Source organism: Conger conger, chromosome 7 (genome assembly GCF_963514075.1).
Source record: "Conger conger chromosome 7, fConCon1.1, whole genome shotgun sequence".
Lineage (NCBI taxonomy): Eukaryota > Metazoa > Chordata > Actinopteri > Anguilliformes > Congridae > Conger > Conger conger.
The window spans coordinates 62,487,723-62,507,805 of NC_083766.1; the positions used below are offsets into that span (position 1 = coordinate 62,487,723).

The 20,083-nt window shown below is 44.1% G+C and overlaps 1 protein-coding gene across 1 annotated transcript; it reads right to left on the minus strand.

Annotated features, from left to right (window-relative positions):
- Positions 1-296: 296 nt before the first annotated feature.
- Positions 297-13,764, minus strand: LOC133133973 (E3 ubiquitin-protein ligase TRIM35-like). The gene is made up of 7 exons (XM_061250296.1): positions 13,357-13,764; positions 11,061-11,156; positions 10,745-10,975; positions 9,699-9,721; positions 8,327-8,445; positions 7,640-7,894; positions 297-624 (listed from the first exon to the last, which is right to left on the minus strand). Exons 1-7 carry the CDS (start codon positions 13,759-13,761, stop codon positions 359-361), a joined length of 1,395 nt encoding a protein of 464 aa, XP_061106280.1. The 5' UTR covers positions 13,762-13,764; the 3' UTR covers positions 297-358.
- Positions 13,765-20,083: the final 6,319 nt, after the last annotated feature.

Genomic DNA, 20,083 nt, shown 5'->3' on the forward strand with positions numbered 1-20,083 from the left:
CACACTCAAACACACACACTCACACACACACAGAGACACACACACACACTCAGACACACTCACACACACACACACACAGACGCACACACACACAGATACACACACACACACACAGACACACACACACACACACACCAGTGTACTAGTGTACTTACAATACCACCTTTTAACACAGGAATTACTCAGCATTAACATTGTGAGATTATACCAAAAAATAAAATCTCATGAAACACTATGGAATGTTTTCATTTACTTTTGAAATAATAGAGAATTTTGCTAATATTTTTATGAACCTGCTCAGAAGTGACGAAATACAGCCCTGTTATTTCAGCTGATGTTTACCCACAATCCCTCAGTGCTATTTTATACTCACAGACACCTTCAGTGGACAGATCTGCACAGTTCCCAGAGTACTAAAGAATGGAAACAGTCTCTCAGTGAAGGAGTGTTTAAAAGTGTAGAGAGGAGTGTTGTTACGGGGGTCAGAGAATGACACCTCCCCCCTGTCCCAGTCCAGCTGCACTCTGACCCTCTGGAGTTTGCTCTGCACAGTGAGGCGTGTAGGTGGGGAGGTCAGGGCTCTGTATTCCCTTCTGTACTGCTCAATACCCCACACTCCTACTGCTGGGCTTGGATCCACATCCCCTTTCCTGCTGAAGGACTCTTTAGCCACGCCCACCTCCCAGCCCCCACCCCCAACTTCTACATCCCAGCAGTGTCTCCCTGAGCTGAATCCCTCAGAGCCCAGCACCCAGCACCACCCATCAAATCTCTCTGGATTACCAGGAACCTGCTGTCTCTCATTACTGTATCTCACACTGGTCAGGTCCTCAGACAGTGAGAGGAGTGGATGTGCTGTGTTTGGGTCCAGAGTCACAGGAGCTGAAGGGACAGAGAATGAGACGTCAGCACTGATCTGCACAAAGGGAAACCGTGAGACACAATGGGCTCCTAATGATATAAACTGGGTTTCACAAGAACAACATTATAGTCTCAGATACATGTGTGAGAGATGCATCACAACTAAAAGATAATATTTCAAAAGTCACACATTGTATAATCCCTGTAAGAGGGAGCAAAGCCTGTCAGTGTTTGTGTAGCTCCTGTCCTTCCCCTTAAATACAGTATCACTCTTAAAGCAGAATTTTATTATGAGCATCAGTGAGATAAAGGACTGGTGCTCAGTCTCTTCACCCCAGGGCTCTTACACAGACAGGACCAATATGACTCTGACTGGCTTCATCAGCTTGTGGAAAGGATGCTGAAGATTCCCCCTGTACAGTAACAATGTGGAGCTCCCTGCCCCCAGTACTCACTGTACTGAACAGTCCCCAGCATCTTCTCCCACACTCTGTACTTCAGATTGCCCAGATGCTTGGCCACATGAATCAGCGCTCCTGAGACCTTCTCTGGATCTCCCAGTATGCACTGGGCTCTGTAATAATATTCAGGAGTCACTTGTGCTGTGGGCGTGGCTTCATTACAATAGAAGATTATCAGCATTCTCTAAGAAAATGGCTCCATCCCTCCCAGCATTCTGCCACACAGCCCCACTGAGACACACACTCACAGCCCCACTGAGAGACACACACTCACAGCCCCACTGAGAGACACACACTCACAGCCCCACTGAGAGACACACGCTCACAGCCCCACTGAGAAACACACACTCACAGCCCCACTGAGAGACACACACTCACAGCCCCACTGAGAGACACACACTCACAGCGCCACTGAGAAACACACACTCACAGCCCCACTGAGAGACACACACTCACAGCCTGACCCCACTGAGAGACACACACTCACAGCCCCACTGAGAGACACACACTCACAGCCCCACTGAGAGACACACACTCACAGCCTGACCCCACTGAGAGACACACACTCACAGCCCCACTGAGACACACACTCACAGCCCCACCCCACTGAGAGAGACACACTCACAGCCCCACTGAGAGACACACACTCACAGCCCCACTGAGAAACACACACTCACAGCCCCACTGAGAGACACACACTCACAGCCCCACTGAGAGACACACACTCACAGCCCCACTGAGAGACACACACTCACAGCCCCACTGAGAGACACACACTCACAGCCCCACTGAGAGACACACACTCACAGCCCCACTGAGAGACACACACTCGAGAAACACACACTCACAGCCCCACTGAGAGACACACACTCACAGCCCCACTGAGAGACACACACTCACAGCCCCACTGAGAGACACACACTCACAGCCCCACTGAGAGACACACACTCACAGCTCCACTGAGAGACACACACTCACAGCCCCACTGAGAGACACACACTCACAGCCCCACTGAGAGACACACACTCACAGCCCCACTGAGAGACACACACACACAGCCTGACCGCACTGAGGGCGGGGTCAGGCTGTGAGTGTGTAAGTGTGCATAATATAATTATATATATTATATAATTTATTTTACAGAGAAATATTAATTAAAATACGTGAATATTTTAAAATGTTCCCTTCATATGTAGTCATTAGTAAAGCTGCAGTAATTACTGCAGAGAGAGGCATTTCAAACACATTCCACAGTACCTCACTGATAGAACACAACAGAGCAAATAAACTACTTTTCATATTTAACCTGATGAGAGAGGATGGAGTTTGCTTACCTGTTTTGTGTGTCCTTGTAGCTCTGAAATAAGGAGAGTGAATTATTCTCACTGTAGTCCATACTCAGTCCATTAATACTTTGTTAGAAACCACATATCTGCCTGTATGCTACTGAACATGCTTTAGATATGACACAGAAAAATAAATATGCTGCTTTAACATGGTTATACATGTGTACAGAGTGGGTGTAGCAGGTTGATGATGAAAAGGAGACTATAATTGTCTGGTTTGATAAAGCTTTGAAGAGATTTGATGACATTTGCAAGTTAACAAGAAAAGGTGCTTTAGAGAATACTGTAACAATGAATGTTTGCGAGCATTAACAGCAGTTTGTATAGAGTCCTACAGACACAGAGAGAACAGGTCTTACCTGCAGGAATGAGACGTCTTCAGCTCCCAGCTCCTGTTCTATGGCTCTGATTTGTTCTGAAAGGGATGATATCTCTTCTGTCATCTTCTCAATCTTCTCCTTCATCATCTGACTCTTCTGCTCCTCTTCCTCCCTCAGTGCAGTGATCCTGGCTGCCTCTTCATCCTTTAGGAACTGCTGAAGTTTCTCAAACTCCATCTTTATCTGCCTCTCTGTGTGCTGGGCCTGGCTCTGGAATAAACATTTTTCACCATCATTTCAGCACAATCCAGTGCTGCATTTTCAACACTGTGATTTAAAGGCCTCAGTTCAGTACCTTGATGTGCTCTGCTGTTTGATCACAGGTTAGTTTCACTGCATTAAAGGCTTCTAGCTTCTCCTGCAGTGGAGCCAGTGCAGTCCTGAGTTTCTCCTGGAAAGAAATGACAGAGCCCACACTTTACTGAGGAAACAGACCCACAGTAAACTTCAATACCAACACAGATAGCACAAGAGCCCCTGCTCAGACAGAGGGGAGCCAGAATGGAGACTCAGGTCACACAGCTTGTGTAAAAACAGTATGCTCACTGAGACACATATCAGTGCCCTGCCTCTATGACAGGACATGTCAGGTAAGCAGGTGAGACTGCAGATAGTTAGAAAACCTTACACATTCTATTTTTTTCTGAAATTCACAAAAGTGAAAATGTCCCAAGTCACTATAGACAAAGGATACAGCTCAATAATCTGATGCATGAGCTTTGACCCCTACTGACCCATGCTGGGCACTGCTCCCTAACACAGCTCTGAGAATGTCTCCACACTCCTGCCCCTCCCTCCTGTCTCTCTCTGTCAGTTCAAAATCATTTTTTTAAATGAAGAATCAAAATATGACTGTATTTGACACATTTTTTCACGTCTTCTGTCATGCAGAGAGCATTCTCCAAGGTCTCAGTAGAAGACAGCATTAAAAAACCCGACTTTGTAAACATCGGAACAAATCTAATCACCAATAATTATCAGATGAAATTCAGGAAATATAAATTAAGTGAATAAAATAAAGGAACATTTCAATTCTGTTCTCAAACCTTATACTTTTCTGCAGCCTCGTGAACTGGTCGCAGTTTGTGGTTTTCATGTTTTTCTGAAGTTTGACAGACAAGGCAGACGGGTGTTTGATCCTCCAAACAGAAGAGTTTGAGTTTCTCACTGTGCAGACTGCAGAGCACTTCAGAACCTGCTTCAGCTCTCTGACTTCTCTCCTTTAAGAACGCCTCACAGATATTCTTCAGAGCAAGATTAATTGGAAGAAGTTCCTTCGAAGATCTTCTCCTGCAAACTGGGCACTCCTGAGATCCCTTCTGATCCCAGTACTGCTGCAACTCAGGAGAACAGGATCCCTGAAGATTTCAGAGCACACAGGACAAGAGAGGTCCTCTTCCAGGAGAGAAGATTCAGATGCCATTCTGTCTCCGATTGTTCTGAGCCCAGTAATGGCTTCTGCTAAATCTGTTGTTTAGTTTCACTTTCCTTAACTGCTGTTAAAAATGAAATGTCTTGAAATGAATCCCAAATCTCTGCTCTCCCCTGTCTACTTTTTAATCCTCAGACATTATCATTAAAAACTCCTTAACTTCTGAATATACAGTGAAATCGTTTCATAAGGTCCCCTGTGTAACTAAAGCGTCTGTGTGTGAGAAATTGTACTTTCCTCTTCCTGTTTGATACACCTGTTTGACACACCTGTTTATCAGTGACATCACTTCCTGCAGGGGGCAGCATTGTGCCACTGATGTCAGAGTGGCTGATCTGCCAGCTGTTTAACACCAGCCCTGTTCTTTAAGTTGTGTTCTAAAAACATGATCCGATATGCACATGTATTGAAAATAATGCTTTTAGATGATCGTATTGAATAATAATAATCATAATAATATTGGTCACATACTCATAAATATTTACATATATTTATACACACATGAGTATAATATTGGTCCTTGGTCACACAATGAAGAAGACGCAGAGTAAATCACGTACCACGGCGGATGGACCAATAAAAAAGCACTTGGGCAGTTGCCAAACGAGGGCGCAATAGATTTTACATCAGAGCATTTCTTGTCTGTATGCTTGGGGAAACAAAATTGGACCTCTGAAAGAATAATGAATAAAAATTATAAAAATTATGGAGCAAATATTGACCATTAATATATGAGAGCACGCCATGCAATAATGAGAATAATATCAAGGAGCAGATTATATAATTAGTACAGTGTTCCTAATAAAGTGCTCAATGAGTGTATAGGGCAGCCTGTAGCGTAGGAGTTAAGGTCCATGACTGGGACCCGCAAGGTCGCTGGTTCGATCCCCGGTGTAGCCACAATAAGATCCGCACAGCCGTTGGGCCCTTGAGCAAGGCCCTTAACCATGCATTTGTCCAGGGGAGGATTGTCTCCTGCCTAGTCTAATCAACTGTACGTCGCTCTGGATAAGAGCGTCAGCCAAATGCCTGTGATGTGGGTGTGGTGTGGTGTGGTGTGGTGTGGTGTGATGTGATGTATATACGTGTGTGTCGGGGAGGGGGACGTGTGTCTTTGCTGGAGATGTCTATGGAGTATAGCTCCTCCCACCAGTGACCTCAATCTCCATGGCAACACACAGGCCACCGCGTGTCATGCCCATACGATCATAACGTCATGAAACTCAAAAGTTCTACAAACACAGAAGTGTCTCTCTGCAGAGGAAACACAAAAAGGGTAAGATAAGAAATGACTACTTCTGCTGGATTAAGAACCTGAAAATATATATATATAGATGCAACGAATTTAGATATTAAAATGCGTGTACTGAATTGACATAAATTTTAATACAGAATTGCTTTAGTCTGACACTTACTAGATCCCCCGTCAAACCGTGGTCTAGTCAACGAATGAGACGCAGAGTAAATGACGTGTAATGGTGGATGGACCAATGATACGCGCTTGTGCAGTTGGCAAACGAGGATCTCTTAGGAAATAAAAATCTATATCTATATGTTTGTCTGTGGGGAAAAAATCTGACCTCCGAAAAAATAATGGAAATAAATAATAAAAAAATGTAGCAGAGATTGAACATCAGCTTATGAGCGGAAATATTTTTTATTTGCTGTCAAACATGAATGGCGCCCAATAAGAAAATAGGCTTTTTGAGCAAAAATATCACTAGAGAGCGACAATATCAATTGGTGAAACAAAAGCTGGCGCCTTGTTCAGGATGGAAATGTCAGGACAGTAAATGGCGCCACCCAGTGGTTCAGTACAGGTACACACACAAGCACGTACTGAACAAACACACACTCTGCAGAGATGAGGCTAATCACGGAAGTTCAAAGCAAGGTACGTTTCCATAGCTTGCCCAACACACACTGTCATGACAATCACAAAGAAGGCTATAACCCCTTTTCTATTGTAATGTGGTTGTTCATCACAGTGTGGTCTCAATGACCAGAGGCCTATGACCCTGTTCAGTAAGGGTCACTCAGCCATCCTGACTCCTGACTCATTTGTAGCATTGATTGTATAAATTGGATGCAGGTACTTTGACAGAATTCTAAAGGGACTCAGAAGGACAGGGCAGAGTCCTGCACGGGTCTGATGTTCAAGACCCACCCCCGAGTCACGCAATACCGTTCCCACCTGCAACCCTCACACACAGCACATTAGTTCCACAAACCCACCTCACCCGCTGACACAAGACCCACCCCGACCCCAAACCGCATGTGTAATAACTATTTAACACATTAGCGTGTAAACCTGCTGTTTTTCAATAACGTCGACGATTTGTTTATTCTGGTGCATGTAGCTATTAATCACATCTGAAGTATAAATAGACTAAAATAGACCCTAAACTAGCATATCTGTGTTTCACAACTGATCTCAGATCAGCTCAAGTGTGTGTGGAATGAACCCAAACCCAGCGTATGAGGGGCGTATTTCTCTCTGCCTGCGTTCATACTGCACTGGAGAGAGAGACTTAGCTCATCACACACCTGGGAGACACACTGGTGACGGGTCAGGAAAAGAGCAGCACTCCAGAGTGATTCCACTGGTGTATTTATTACACTCAACTCATAACACACACCACACATCATCACACTTACAATACCACCATTTAACACAGGAATTACTCAGCAATGAGTGAGGTTATATCAAAGAAATTAGACATTTTACACACTATAGTATGTTTGCATTAACATTTCAAAGAATAAACAATATTTTGTGTTAGATGTGCTGTTTGTTTCTGACAAATTGCATATTAAACATGTCCAATGAAATACAATGTGATGAAATACAGCCCTGTTATTTCAGCACAATCCCATGGTTCTATTTTACACTCACAGACACCATCAGTGGACAGATCTGCATCATGTGAGTAGATGATTTAAAGAATGGAAACAGTTTCTCAGTGAAGGAGTGTTTAAAAGTGTAGAGAGGAGTGTTGTTACGGGGGTCAGAGAATGACACCTCCCCCCTGTCCCAGTCCAGCTTCACTCTGACCCTCTGGAGTTTCCTCTTCACAGTGAGGTCTCTACATAGGGAGGTCATGGCTGTGTATTTCCCACTGGTGTACTGCACTACACACCACACTCCTTCTGCTGGGCTCGCATACACATCCCCTTTCCTGCTGAAGGACTCTTTAACCACACCCACCACCCAGTACTCATTATCCCCCACTGCTACATCCCAGCAGTGTCTCCCTGAGCTGAATCCCTCAGAGCCCAGCACACAACCCCACCCATCAAATCTCTCTGGATTACCAGGAACCAGCTGTCTCTCATCACTGCATCTCACACTGGTCAGATCCTCAGACAGTGAGAGTTCAGGATGTGCTGTGTTTGGGTCCAGAGTCACAGGAGCTGAAGGGACAGAGAATGAGACGTCAGCACTGATCTGCACAAAGGGAAACCGTCAGGCACAATGGGCTCCTAATGATATAAACTGGGTTTCACAAGAACAACATTATAGCCTCAGATACATGTGTGAGAGATGCACCAGAACTAAAGGATAATATTTCATAAATCACACATTGTATAATCCCTGTAAGAGGGAGAAAAGCCTGTCAGTGTTTGTCCTGTCCTGTCCTTCCCCTTAAATACAGTATCACTCTTAAAGCAGCATTTCATTATGAGCATCAGTGAGATTATGGACTGGTGCTCAGTCTCTTCACTCCAGGGCTCTTACACAGACAGGACCAATATGACTCTGACTGGCTTCATCAGCTTGTGGAAAGGATACTGAAGATTCCCCTGTACAGTGACAATGTGGAGCTCCCTGCCCCCAGTACTCACTGTATTGAACAGTCCCCAGCATCTTCTCCCACACTCTGTACTTCAGATTGCCCAGGTGCTTGGCCACATCAATCAGCGCTCCTGAGACCTTCTCTGGATCCCCCAGTGTGCACTGGGCTCTGCAATAATATTCAGGAGTCACTTGTGCTGTGGGCGTGGCTTCATTACCATAGAAGATTATCAGCAGCAACATCAGATCTTCATTCTGTAAGACAATGGCTCCATCCCTCTCAGGGTTCTGCCACACAGCCCCGCTGAGAGACACACACTCACAGCTCCACTGAGAGACACATACTCACAGCCCCACTGAGAGACACACACTCACAGCCCCACTGAGAGACACACACTCACAGCCCCACTGAGAGACACACACTCACAGCCCCACTGAGAGAGACACACTCACAGCCCCACTGAGAAACACACACTCACAGCGCCACTGAGAAACACACACTCACAGCCCCACTGAGAAACACACACTCACAGCCCCACTGAGAAACACACACTCACAGCCCCACTGAGAAACACACACTCACAGCCCCACTGAGAGACACACACTCACAGCCCCACTGAGAGACATACACTCACAGCCCCACTGAGAGACACACACTCACAGCCCCACGGAGAGACACACACTCACAGCCCCACTGAGAGACACACACTCACAGCCCCACTGAGAGACACACACTCACAGCACCACTGAGAAACACACACTCACAGCCCCACTGAGAAACACACACTCACAGCCCCACTGAGAGACACACACTCACAGCCCCACTGAGAGACATACACTCACAGCCCCACTGAGAGACACACACTCACAGCCCCACGGAGAGACACACACTCACAGCCCCACTGAGAGACACACACTCACAGCCCCACTGAGAGACACACACTCACAGCACCACTGAGAGACACACACTCACAGCCCCACTGAGAGACACACACACAGCCCCACTGAGAGACACACACTCACAGCCCCACTGAAAGACACACACTCACAGCCCCACTGAGAGACACACACTCACAGCCCCACTGAGAGACACACACTCACAGCCCCACGGAGAGACACACACTCACAGCCCCACTGAGAGACACACACTCACAGCCCCACTGAGAGACACACACTCACAGCCCGACTGCACTGAGGGACTCACAGGAGCATGGGGGGTCATTTTATTAGAGCGAAATATTCATTTAATTACTTTAATATTTCAAAAAATTCCAATCATATGTAGTCATTACTAAACTGTAGTAATTATTACAGAGAGAGGCATTTTAAACACACTCCACAGTACCTCACTGATAGAACACAACAGAGCAAATAAACTACTTTTCATATTTAACCTGATGAGAGAGGATGGAGTTTGCTTACCTGATTTGTGTGTCCTTGTAGCTCTGAAATAAGGAAAGTGAATTATTCTCACTATAGTCCATACTCAGTCCATTAATACTGTGTTAGAAACCACATATCTGATTGCAGACTACTGAACATGCTTTAGATATGATGTAAGATATGTTGTGTTCAGATTCAGGCCTTAGAGAGAGGAACAGGGTATTTGGATGGGGCAATATTATCAATATTAGATTGCTTGTAAGAATGCTGATGTCCTCTGACATCAGAGCCACACTGATACCCTAATCCAGGCCTGCAGTCTTTGGGCCTGACCTGCTGACCTCCTGCAGTCTCTGAAGAGACACCAAAACCAGGGCAGGGCCCTGCCAGAATATCCTTTTGAATGCAATCTGTAACATTCAATTCAAATCATTCACTGAGTGTCTATATTTAGCATGACTGTTGACACTGGACAGTTGAAATCTACATTGCTAGATGCAGCTCCATATTAAAGAGGAAACCAACGTGGTTTCATTTGGTTTTATTATATGGAACATGGAGATTGCGACTTCCCAGATTTAACAATTCCTTCCTTTTCATTGATATTTGTAATTCTTAATAATAATCATATTTTTTAAATCACATAAAATATATTTTATATGTAGGTTAAGTGAGGGTTCTGGCACACAATACCACTTGTGTTCAGTATTCAGAGAGCTGAACATCTTAACAAGGATATTGTTTGTTGGAACCTCTGGATTCTCATTATACTTAATCCTCGCTTCCCCGACAATGACATTGAACAATAAATGAGCTGCTTTAACATGGTTATACATGTGTACAGAGTGTGTGTGATGAGCTGCTTTAACATGGTTATACATGTGTACAGAGTGTGGGTGTTGCAGGTTGATGATAAAAGGATACTATAATTCACATCATTGATAAAACTTTGAAGATATTTGATGATATTTGCAAGTTTTCATGAAAGGGGGCTAATGAGAATAGTATATTGTATAAATTAATGTGTGTGAGCATTAACAGCAGTTTGCATAGAGTCCTACAGACGCAGAGTGAACAGGTCTTACCTGCAGGAATGAGACGTCTTCAGCTCCCAGCTCCTGTTCTAAGGCTCTGATTTGTTCTGAAAGGGATGATATCTCTTCTGTCATCTTCTCAATCTTCTTCTTCATCATCTGACTCTTCTGCGTCTCTTCCTCCCTCAGTGCAGTGATCCTGGCTGCCTCTTCATCTTTTAGGAACTGCTGAAGTTTCTCAAACTCCATCTTTATCTGTCTCTCTGTGTGCTGGGCCTGGCCCTGGAATAAACATCATTCACCATCATTTCAGCACAATCCAGTGCTGCATTTTCAACACTGTGATTTAAAGGCCTCAGTACAGTACCTTGATGTGCTCTGCTGTTTGATCACATATTAGTTTCACTGCATTGAAGGCTTTTAGCTTCTTCTGCAGTGGAGGTAGTGCAGTCCTGAGTTTCTCCTGGAAATAAATGACAGAGTCCACTTTACTGAGGAAACAGACCCACAGTAAACTTCAATACCTACACAGACAGCACAAGAGCCCCTGCTCAGACAGAGGGGAGCCAGAATGGAGACTCAGGTCACAGCTTGAGTAAAAACAGTGTGCTCACTGAGACACATATCAGTGCCCTGCCTCTATGACAGGACATGTCAGGTACATACGTTTTGATCCCCCCTGGCAAAATCCTTTTTCTAATTAATATCTAAGTGAACAGAAGCAACCCAGACCTCTAAATGGTACAACATTAAACATAAACATAACAAAATAATAAAAAAAGGAAAAAGGCCCTGTGCACAGTTTGGGAACCCTGTCAGTTAGTACTTCATAACCCCTCCTCGGGAAACTGGAACAGCCTGAAAAGGCTTCTTGTAGCCAGCTAAGCGTCTTTAATTCTCGCTTTTGGAATTTTTCCCCATTATTCCTGGCAGAACACCTCTAGCTCAGAAATATTCTTCGGCCTCCTTGCATGTACAGCATGTTTGAGATCTCTCCACAGTCTGGGGACTGTGGTGGCCATTCCAAAACCTTCATCTCTCTTTCATGGAGGTCCTTCATGGTTGATTTTGAAATATGCTTTGAATCATTGTCTTGCTGGAATACCCAACCTCTCTTCAACTTCAATGTCTGGACTGACCTTTGAACATTAGCCTCTCAAATGTTTTGATATTTGGTGGAATCCATTCTTCCTTCCACTCATACAATATTTCCTGTGCCCCCAGCTGCCACACAACCCCAAAGCATAAAGGATCCACCTCCATGCTTCACAGTTGGCAAGGTGTTCTCCTCTACAAAGGCTTCACCCTTTTTTCTCCAAACATACCTTCTTTGGTGCTGGCCAAAAAGCACATTGTGCCAGAAGGCTTCAGGCTTTTCTTTCTGGCAACTCTGCCATGTAGGTCTTTGTTGTTTAAAGTACGTTGTGTGAGGTATGATGTACGTGCTGTGACAGGTTCTACCCAAACCGGCTTCATTTGTCAGTCAGACCAAATGCAGCCAACTTCAGACTTCCTTTCGATTATTTAATCAACATTTGCAGGTGGAAATTGTTGCATTATGGTTTGTGTGTGATGTGTGTGGTGTGTGTGTGTGTGTGATGGTAAATGGTAAACAGCTTGACCTGCGTTTGCTCTAAGAGGCTCTTTTTTGCAGCTCTTTTGCAATAATATGGGGGTTCTTCTGAACATTTCTAACCATGTCTCTGGCCATTCTATTTGAAATATTCCTTGGTCTTCCAGACCTTGCCTTGACTTTAACTGTTCCATTTATCTTCCATTTTCTAATAATATTTCTGAAATAGCATTGAGTTTTTTGTAGCCTTCTCCTTCTTGGTGGAAATTAACCATCTTCATCCCAAAATCTTTGGACAACTGTTCAGAGGTTCATGGTTGTTAACACCAGACAGAACAGCCACTACAGTTAGATACTTTATAAGTCATGGAGTCACTTCCAAATAAAACGTTCAGCCCTGGAATTATACTCAACTGACTCATTGAAGCATAAGAAGTAGATCATGAAAATAAAAAGCAATCTTGTTTAAATTTTGCAGAAAGGCCTCATGTTTAAACAACCATTCACAGTTCAGGTTTGCATTGAATCACAGAGATTCATTCTCGCAGACATTTAAACCAGGAGTTCCCAGATTTTTGCATACCGTTGTAAACAGGTGTGACTACAGAAAGTTATACCACTAATTCACACAAAGGTTTTCAAATGAAAATGTCTGAAGTTTAATGTGCGGTATCCTTTGTCTCTAGTGACACAATAATCTGAGGCATGAACCCTATTGTCCCAGGCTGGGCACTGCTCCCTAACACAGCTCTGATAATGTCTCCACACTCCTGCCCCTCCCTTCTGTCTCTCTCTGTCAGTCATGTGACACATAGTTAGGAGCTCAAACTACTGAAACCATGAAACAATATGTCAGATATACAATATTATCTTGAATATGAATTTGTTTCATGATTTTTAATTATCAGACCTGACTGCACTTTGAGCTCATAACTCTGTGTCACATGATTGACAGAGAGAGACAGGACAGCATTCCAGGACAGGTCTCAGTAGATGACAGCACTAAAAATATAAACTTTTTAAACATCGGAATAATATTAATTAAGTCAATAAAAAGATAAACATTTCAATTCTGTTCTCAAGCATCTACCTTATAATCTTCTGAAGCCTCCTGGACTGGTAGCATTGTATGACTTCTATGTTTTCTTGAAGTTTGACAGACAAGGCAGACGGGTGTTTGATCCTCCAAACAGAAGAGTTTGAGTTTCTCACTGTGCAGACTGCAGAGCACTTCAGATCCTGCTTTAGCTCTCTGACTTCTCTCCTTTAAGAACGCCTCACACGTATACCTCAGAGACAGGCTAAAGGGAGGATGTTCCTTTGAAGATCTTCTCCTGCAAACTGGGCACTCCTGAGATCCCTTCTCATCCCAGTACTGCTGCAGACAGGCCTTACAGAAGCTGTGACTGCAACTCAGGACAACAGGATCCCTGAAGATTGCAGAACACACAGGACAGGAGAGCTCCTCTTCCAGGAGAGAAGATCCAGACGCCATTCTGTCTCCGTCTGTTCTGAGCTCAGTAATGGCTTCTGCTAAATCTATTGTTTAGTTTCACTTTCCTTTACTGCTATTCAAAATGTAATGTAATGTAATGTCTTTAAATTAATCCCAAATCTCTGTTCTCCCCTGTCTACCTTTTAATCCATCTTTAAAAATTCCTTAACTTCTGAAAAATATACAGTGAAGTTGTTTCATGAAGTCCCCCGTGTACCTAAGCACCTGTGTGAAAGAAACTGGACTTTGCTATTCCTGTTAGACACACCTGTTCATCAGAGACATCCCGTGATGCAGGGGCAAGCATTGTGCCACTGAGGTCAGAGTGGCCGATCTGCCAGCAGTTTTACACCAGCCCTGCTCTTCAGATGCTGTATGTAATAATAATAATAATAATAATAATAATAACTATTTATTATTATTATTATGATTATTGTTATGATTATTGTTATGATTATTGTTATGATTATTATTATTATTATTATTATTATTATTATGATGATTATTATTATTATTATAATGGCAGCATGGGTGGTGCACTGGGTGGCACTGCCGCCTCACAGCAAGGAGGTCCTGAGTTCAAATCCCGGTCGGCCGATGTCCAAAGACCAAAGACCATGTCCAAAGACATGCAGGTTAGGCTGATTGGAGAGTCCCTGCAATGGACTGGCGACCTGTCCAGGGTGTATTCCTGCCTCTAGCCCAATGTATGCTGGGATAGGCTCCAGCCCCCCTGCGACCCTGTTCAGGATAAACGGGTTAGGATAATGAATTATTCATTCATTCATTATCCTAACCCGCTTATCCTGAACAGGGTCGCAGGGGGGCTGGAGCCTATCCCAGCATACCGTAAGGGAGCAGGGGCGGGAGACCAAGAGCGACCAGGAAGGGATCACAAAGTTAGCAACAATAAGTTGGATAACCACTAAAACAGGCAAGGAAAATAACAGAAATCGGGAGAGACTCCCTGGCGAACTACCCACTGAAAAAAAACTGAAAGTGCAAACTAGCATTAATCTCTAAAGAAGTGGGTGAGTTTTGTGAGAAAAGAACGGAGAAAGGGAACCAAACTCCCCGTCGATACGCCAACCGAAAATCTGACCTAAACTATAAAGGTCAGGAAAAACAAAACAAGATTTTACCGGCAGTCTCGAACGGGCTATACCTTAAGCACCAAACTCTGCCACCTGCTCCTCAAAACAGAGGGGAAGGGAATAGGGAAGGTTCTCAGGAACTAACCAACCGAAAGGAAAACAAAATAAGTCCCTAAACTTTTCTATTTCTAATTTCTACCTGAATGCTTTTCAAAACTAAAAGCAATTCAGTCTTCAAACAACTCTGTCTGCCTGAATACCTCGATACCGACTCTGCGCACGTGTGAAACTGAGACACCAAAGCTCAGAGCAGTGCCAAGAAGAGACTTAAATAGCTCTCCAAACAGCTGGCCATGATTACACCCATTCCACATGCGAGAGGCAATTTCTCCTGCTGAGCTAAGCCGGCACACCCTCTAGAGGTCTAGAGCGGTAAATACAGGAATTTCCAGAAGTTGACAGTGAAACCCATGACCCATACATTGGGCGAAAGGCAGGAATACACCCTGGACAGGTCGCCAGTCCATCGCAGGGCACACACACCATTCACTCACACACTCATACCCGCGGGCAATTTAGACTCTCCAATCAGCCTAACCTGCATGTCTTCGGACTGTGGGAGGAAACCGGAGTACCCGGAGGAAATTCACGCAAACACGGGAAGAACATGCAAACTCCACACAGAGAAGCCCTGGCCGATCGGGATTCGAACCCAGGACCTCCTTGCTGTGAGGCGGCAGTGCTACCCAACTGAAAGGGAGAATGCCAGCCCAAAGCAGAAAACTTCAGAGAGGGTGTGTTATGTACGGTCCAGGGAACCCAGACGCAGACCACAGGATAATCCAAAAGAGTAGTTTTAATGTCAGTAGTCACAAGCCAAGAGATCCAAAACACAGCCAAAAACGAAAAGCAAAAGAATAGTCGAAAAAAACAAGCGAGAGGTCAAAATCCAGAAAATCACAGGGCGGTGTCGGTGTCGGTGTCGGTGTCGGTGTCGGTGTCGGTGTCGGTGTCGGTGTCGGTGTCGGTGAAGAATCTCTCTAACAAGGCTTACAAACAATCGGCACTTATCAAGATCAACATTCTGACAACGAAGCATACTGAGACTGAGGTTTAAATACAAGAGGGAAGGTGACAATCTAGGCGGGGCAGAGGAAAAGGTGGGCTAAACAAATGGACAACAGGTGGGGAAACACAATAGGGTAATAACATAATAACGGGAGGGAGACGAAAACGCGGACTGGATGCACGAAACAAAACATGCAAAACATACGGCTCCGGATTAGGGAGTAGATATTTGCATAGTTAGAAGACGTAGTGATAGTTAGAGACAGGTGCGAACACTTCGCTGAAATTAAACGAGTAATCAGGGATAGCATAGGGAGGCGGAGTTATAGAACAGTGCAGAAATACTAAGAGATAGCGTTCGTGAGTTAGTTTCGTGAATATTTCTAAACTACCCAATAAAAGTGATTGTTAGTTAGTTAGTTAGACAGACAGTAAGTGTATTAATCGGATTAGTACTGTACAAAACCTAGATTAGTAGTAGTTAGTAAGAATAGTGCTTTACAACATTTAACTATCAAGAAAAAGCAGGAAGTAAGAATCGCGAGTTTTAGAAAAAACGTTGAACCCCGAAAAACTACCGTAACCACCCGAATAGTGGGGCACGCAGACAGGGGAGTGACTAGACTGATAAACATTCAGACGTAGACATAACAGGGGAGGACAATAGAGAACTGTAATGGGAAAACATAAACCAGGTACTATGGGAAATGAATCATAAACAAGAATAAACATGAAAACATACAGAACAAATACAGAAACATTACAGGGTGGGGGTAAGGGGCTCCTCAGTTTGTAATTCATCATTCATAATTAAATATAGTAGCCTAGTTCATTTCATATTCAGGATACTGACTTTGGAAGCACCAAATCAATTCAATTCAAACGTGCTTTGTTGGCATGACGTTACACAGTGTAGACCTATGCATTGGCAAACCTCTACAAAGACAATACGATGCTAAACAACAATGCAACATATGAGATATAAACAAACACTGTAGCGAATACAGTGGTACATGAGCTAATAGATGTCAGATTAATAATAATAGTCCTGAAAAAATAATACATAGAAATAAATAACATTACATTAGATTATTGACATTTGGCAGATGCTCTTATCTAAAGCAACGCACAGTTGATTAGACTAAGCAGGAGACAATCCTCGCCTGGAGGATTAAGGACCTGGCTCAAGGGTCCAACGGCTGTGCGGATTTTATCGTGGCTACACCGAGATTAGAACCACCGATCACCCAATCATTTGCCTTAACCACTACGCTACAACGCTACGCTAACAAGCTTTATTAATCGATAAAACATTAATTAATAAAAATAGAAATAATGACAATAATAATAAAGAAAATCATAATAATAAAGAAGCAATTTTATATTATAGTCGGCTAATGTCCACATAAATAAATGTTGACTTGGCTTCCCAGCTAAACAAGAGAGAATTTGGCTCAAGTACAGTGCTTCTGAGCAAGCCACGCTAGTGTTGCACTGTTGGTAGATTTGGCAAAGATTCGCTGAACATTAACGTATTTAGCTGAGGTAGGCTACCGTTTAAAAACGTAATTACCGCAGAGAGTTTTACCCAGCAGCACACGGCGCGTATCTTTGGGTGAGTGTCGGAGAAGTTTTGTAGTGTTGCCATGGAGACGCGTCTTTTGGCAGCAAGCTCACAGAGATAACCTAGGCTACTTCGGTCGAAGAAAGCCCAACATTTTAACAACAGAGACTATCAATGCGCTGGTTATTGTACGAACGGGATAACAATCCAAATGCAGCTTGTTCGTTGAAATAAAACGCGGGTGTGAGTGAGTGATTGCATCGATAATTCAACTTTAGAAGGGGAGGGGGCTTCGAACCATGGCTACAAACCGAAGCGAACGAGAGAAGGGAGCCGTCGGTACCACTCCCCCTGAACTCGGAGAGAATAAAGATTACGTTCCTGCAGTAGTATTTTCGCCCAGCCAGACGAAGGACAATAGACAGCTTCCGTTACTCGAGGTCAAAGACAGGCCGAGAAAGAAAAATAAGAAAAATGACAAAAAGAAGTCGACCAGCGGCTCAAAGAAACGAGTTCACTCCAGTACGCCCTCAAACTCCGACGAAGCAGGTTCGTGCTGTGTGGCTTGGACGTTATTTGAAATGGGTTTAATTTGGGTTACTAATAAAACCGCATGTTTATTCTTCGTTTTAAGAATTATAAACGTATGTTCCTGGTCAAGATGATTGGCCTATGATAGGGCTAATTAAATATATCGTGTTACTAGATTGAATATCACTGCCACTTGAATTGTATCAGCAAAACATTTCATCCCTCTTGGAATTCCGTTTAAATTAGGCTATCACGAGGCATTTTTACAGACAGGCTATTTCGGATTCATATCGTAAATTAAGTGAACACAAAGTGCTAGGTGGGCCTTGGACAGTTAAAGATGGTGTTATGGAAGAGGTGATAGCCTATATTCAGTGTCACAGTGCAAATGAGAGATTGGAGTGACAGAACGTCGTTGAAATGTCAGGGCAGGATTAACCTGTAATTTGGAGGCACCTAGCAACGGCTCGTGTCGATCCCCTCAATCCACTGACCAACGGGTTTTATTTGAAAATTAAGCCGGGCAACGGTCAAATTATACCACAACAAGCGACGTCTCTTTAACGCATGATGAGATGCAGAGAACATTTGTTTAAAAAAATTTGCCTCTCACAATTCAGTCTGGGGAGCCTCAACACTGTCACTTAAAAACCGTTCTTTCTCAGATAAGCTACTGTTGGAGAGGGGCCCCTGCAGCGGCGGTGTCCTGCCGGCAAAGGCTAAAGGTGGAGCCAGACCAGGCACGGAGAAGGGAAGCGGGAAGATACGGGAGGGGGACGAGCCAGCTCTGTCCACGGCCCCAGACCGGCCTCCAGAGGACGTTAGCTGCAGCAGGCAGGCCCCGGAGAGCCTGCGTTGGGAGGGGACTCTCTCCGACCCGGTGGCTGAGGGGGAGAGGATGGAGCGCTATAGAGCCAACCGGCGGAGACGATACTACCTGAACGGCCATCTTGGACAGACGCCCACCGCGGCCGCCACGTCGGGTCCTGAGTGGGGACACTTCGTTCAGGGCGGGCAGGGCCGGGCGTAGGCCTGCAAACCGCCATCTCCCCAACTGCCACTCAGGGCCTGCTCTGGCGTTTCAGGGGAGGAGAACCAGAAACAAAATGGCAGCTTTAGCGCCAGAAAACGTATCTAATATTTCTAAAAGCAAAGGCACATGGAGTGGCTGTGGACAGTTAATCACAACAAATCAGGATTTATCATTATTTATTTATATGTGTTTATACTGGTAATATAATATTGCAACTGCTATATATAGTGTGGTGTTGGAATAAGCTAGGAAATCAGCCAAGAATCAGTGCCCGGTTTCATAAAACACCTTAAGTGTAATTTCCCCTTAAGGTTTCCCTTAAGTTTCCCTTAAATTTAAGAGAGTAGCGCAACGAAGCCTGAAGTGTCTCTTAAGGCTTTCCTGAAGTGAAATGTCAGAAACCTTCAAAAACAACCTTACGTATTGCATTTTCCCTTTAGTAATCCGCAAATTTTTCATTTTAGAGAAAATGCTCTAGACTACATGACAGGCGAAAAGTTCATTCTTGAATATAGATTTGCATCTATTTACGAAATCGCAAACAATCGCGAACTCGATCACCAAATATAGTAGCTGCCGTGTATATTACAACTTTTAATTGCACTGCGGTTTTTTGTGAAAATTTTGAAAGCAGTGCGAGGTCTACAGAGAAGAGAGTGATTATACTAGTCATATTCATTTATTTCATATTTCATAGTCAGCTATTTCTTAAATGACTCTCACTCTGCTACTCCATCGGCTCAGGTGGTCTGAGTCCGCTCTCTAAACCGCCTGGTATACCAGCCAGAACCGATGAGTCCTTCCCAAGAATGTATTTGACCATTTTCGTGGACTCTGATAATTCGGCTGGGGGCGGTCCACTTCCTATCAAACAATGTAACTTGCATTAGTTTGGCTTCAGCAGCGCCGTAGAATTGTTGCCGATCATTTGGGCTTCAAACGTTAATAGAAAATGTAATTTTAACGTAACTTGATCGAATATGGTTTGCTATAGTTATCTAAAGGTAGCTAACTAGCTAGCTTTGACTTTCA

Excerpts from the sequence above, each read along its gene's own strand:
- LOC133133973 (XM_061250296.1), bottom strand. The coding sequence starts at position 13,761 with ATGGCGTCTGGATCTTCTCTCCTGGAAGAGGAGCTCTCCTGTCCTGTG. Across the intron at positions 11,157-13,356 it reads AGGCTTCAGAAGATTATAAG|GAGAAACTCAGGACTGCACT; the intron begins GTAGATGCTTGA and ends ATTTATTTCCAG. Across the intron at positions 7,895-8,326 it reads GCTGGGGACTGTTCAATACA|CTCCTGTGACTCTGGACCCA; the intron begins GTGAGTACTGGG and ends CTGTCCCTTCAG.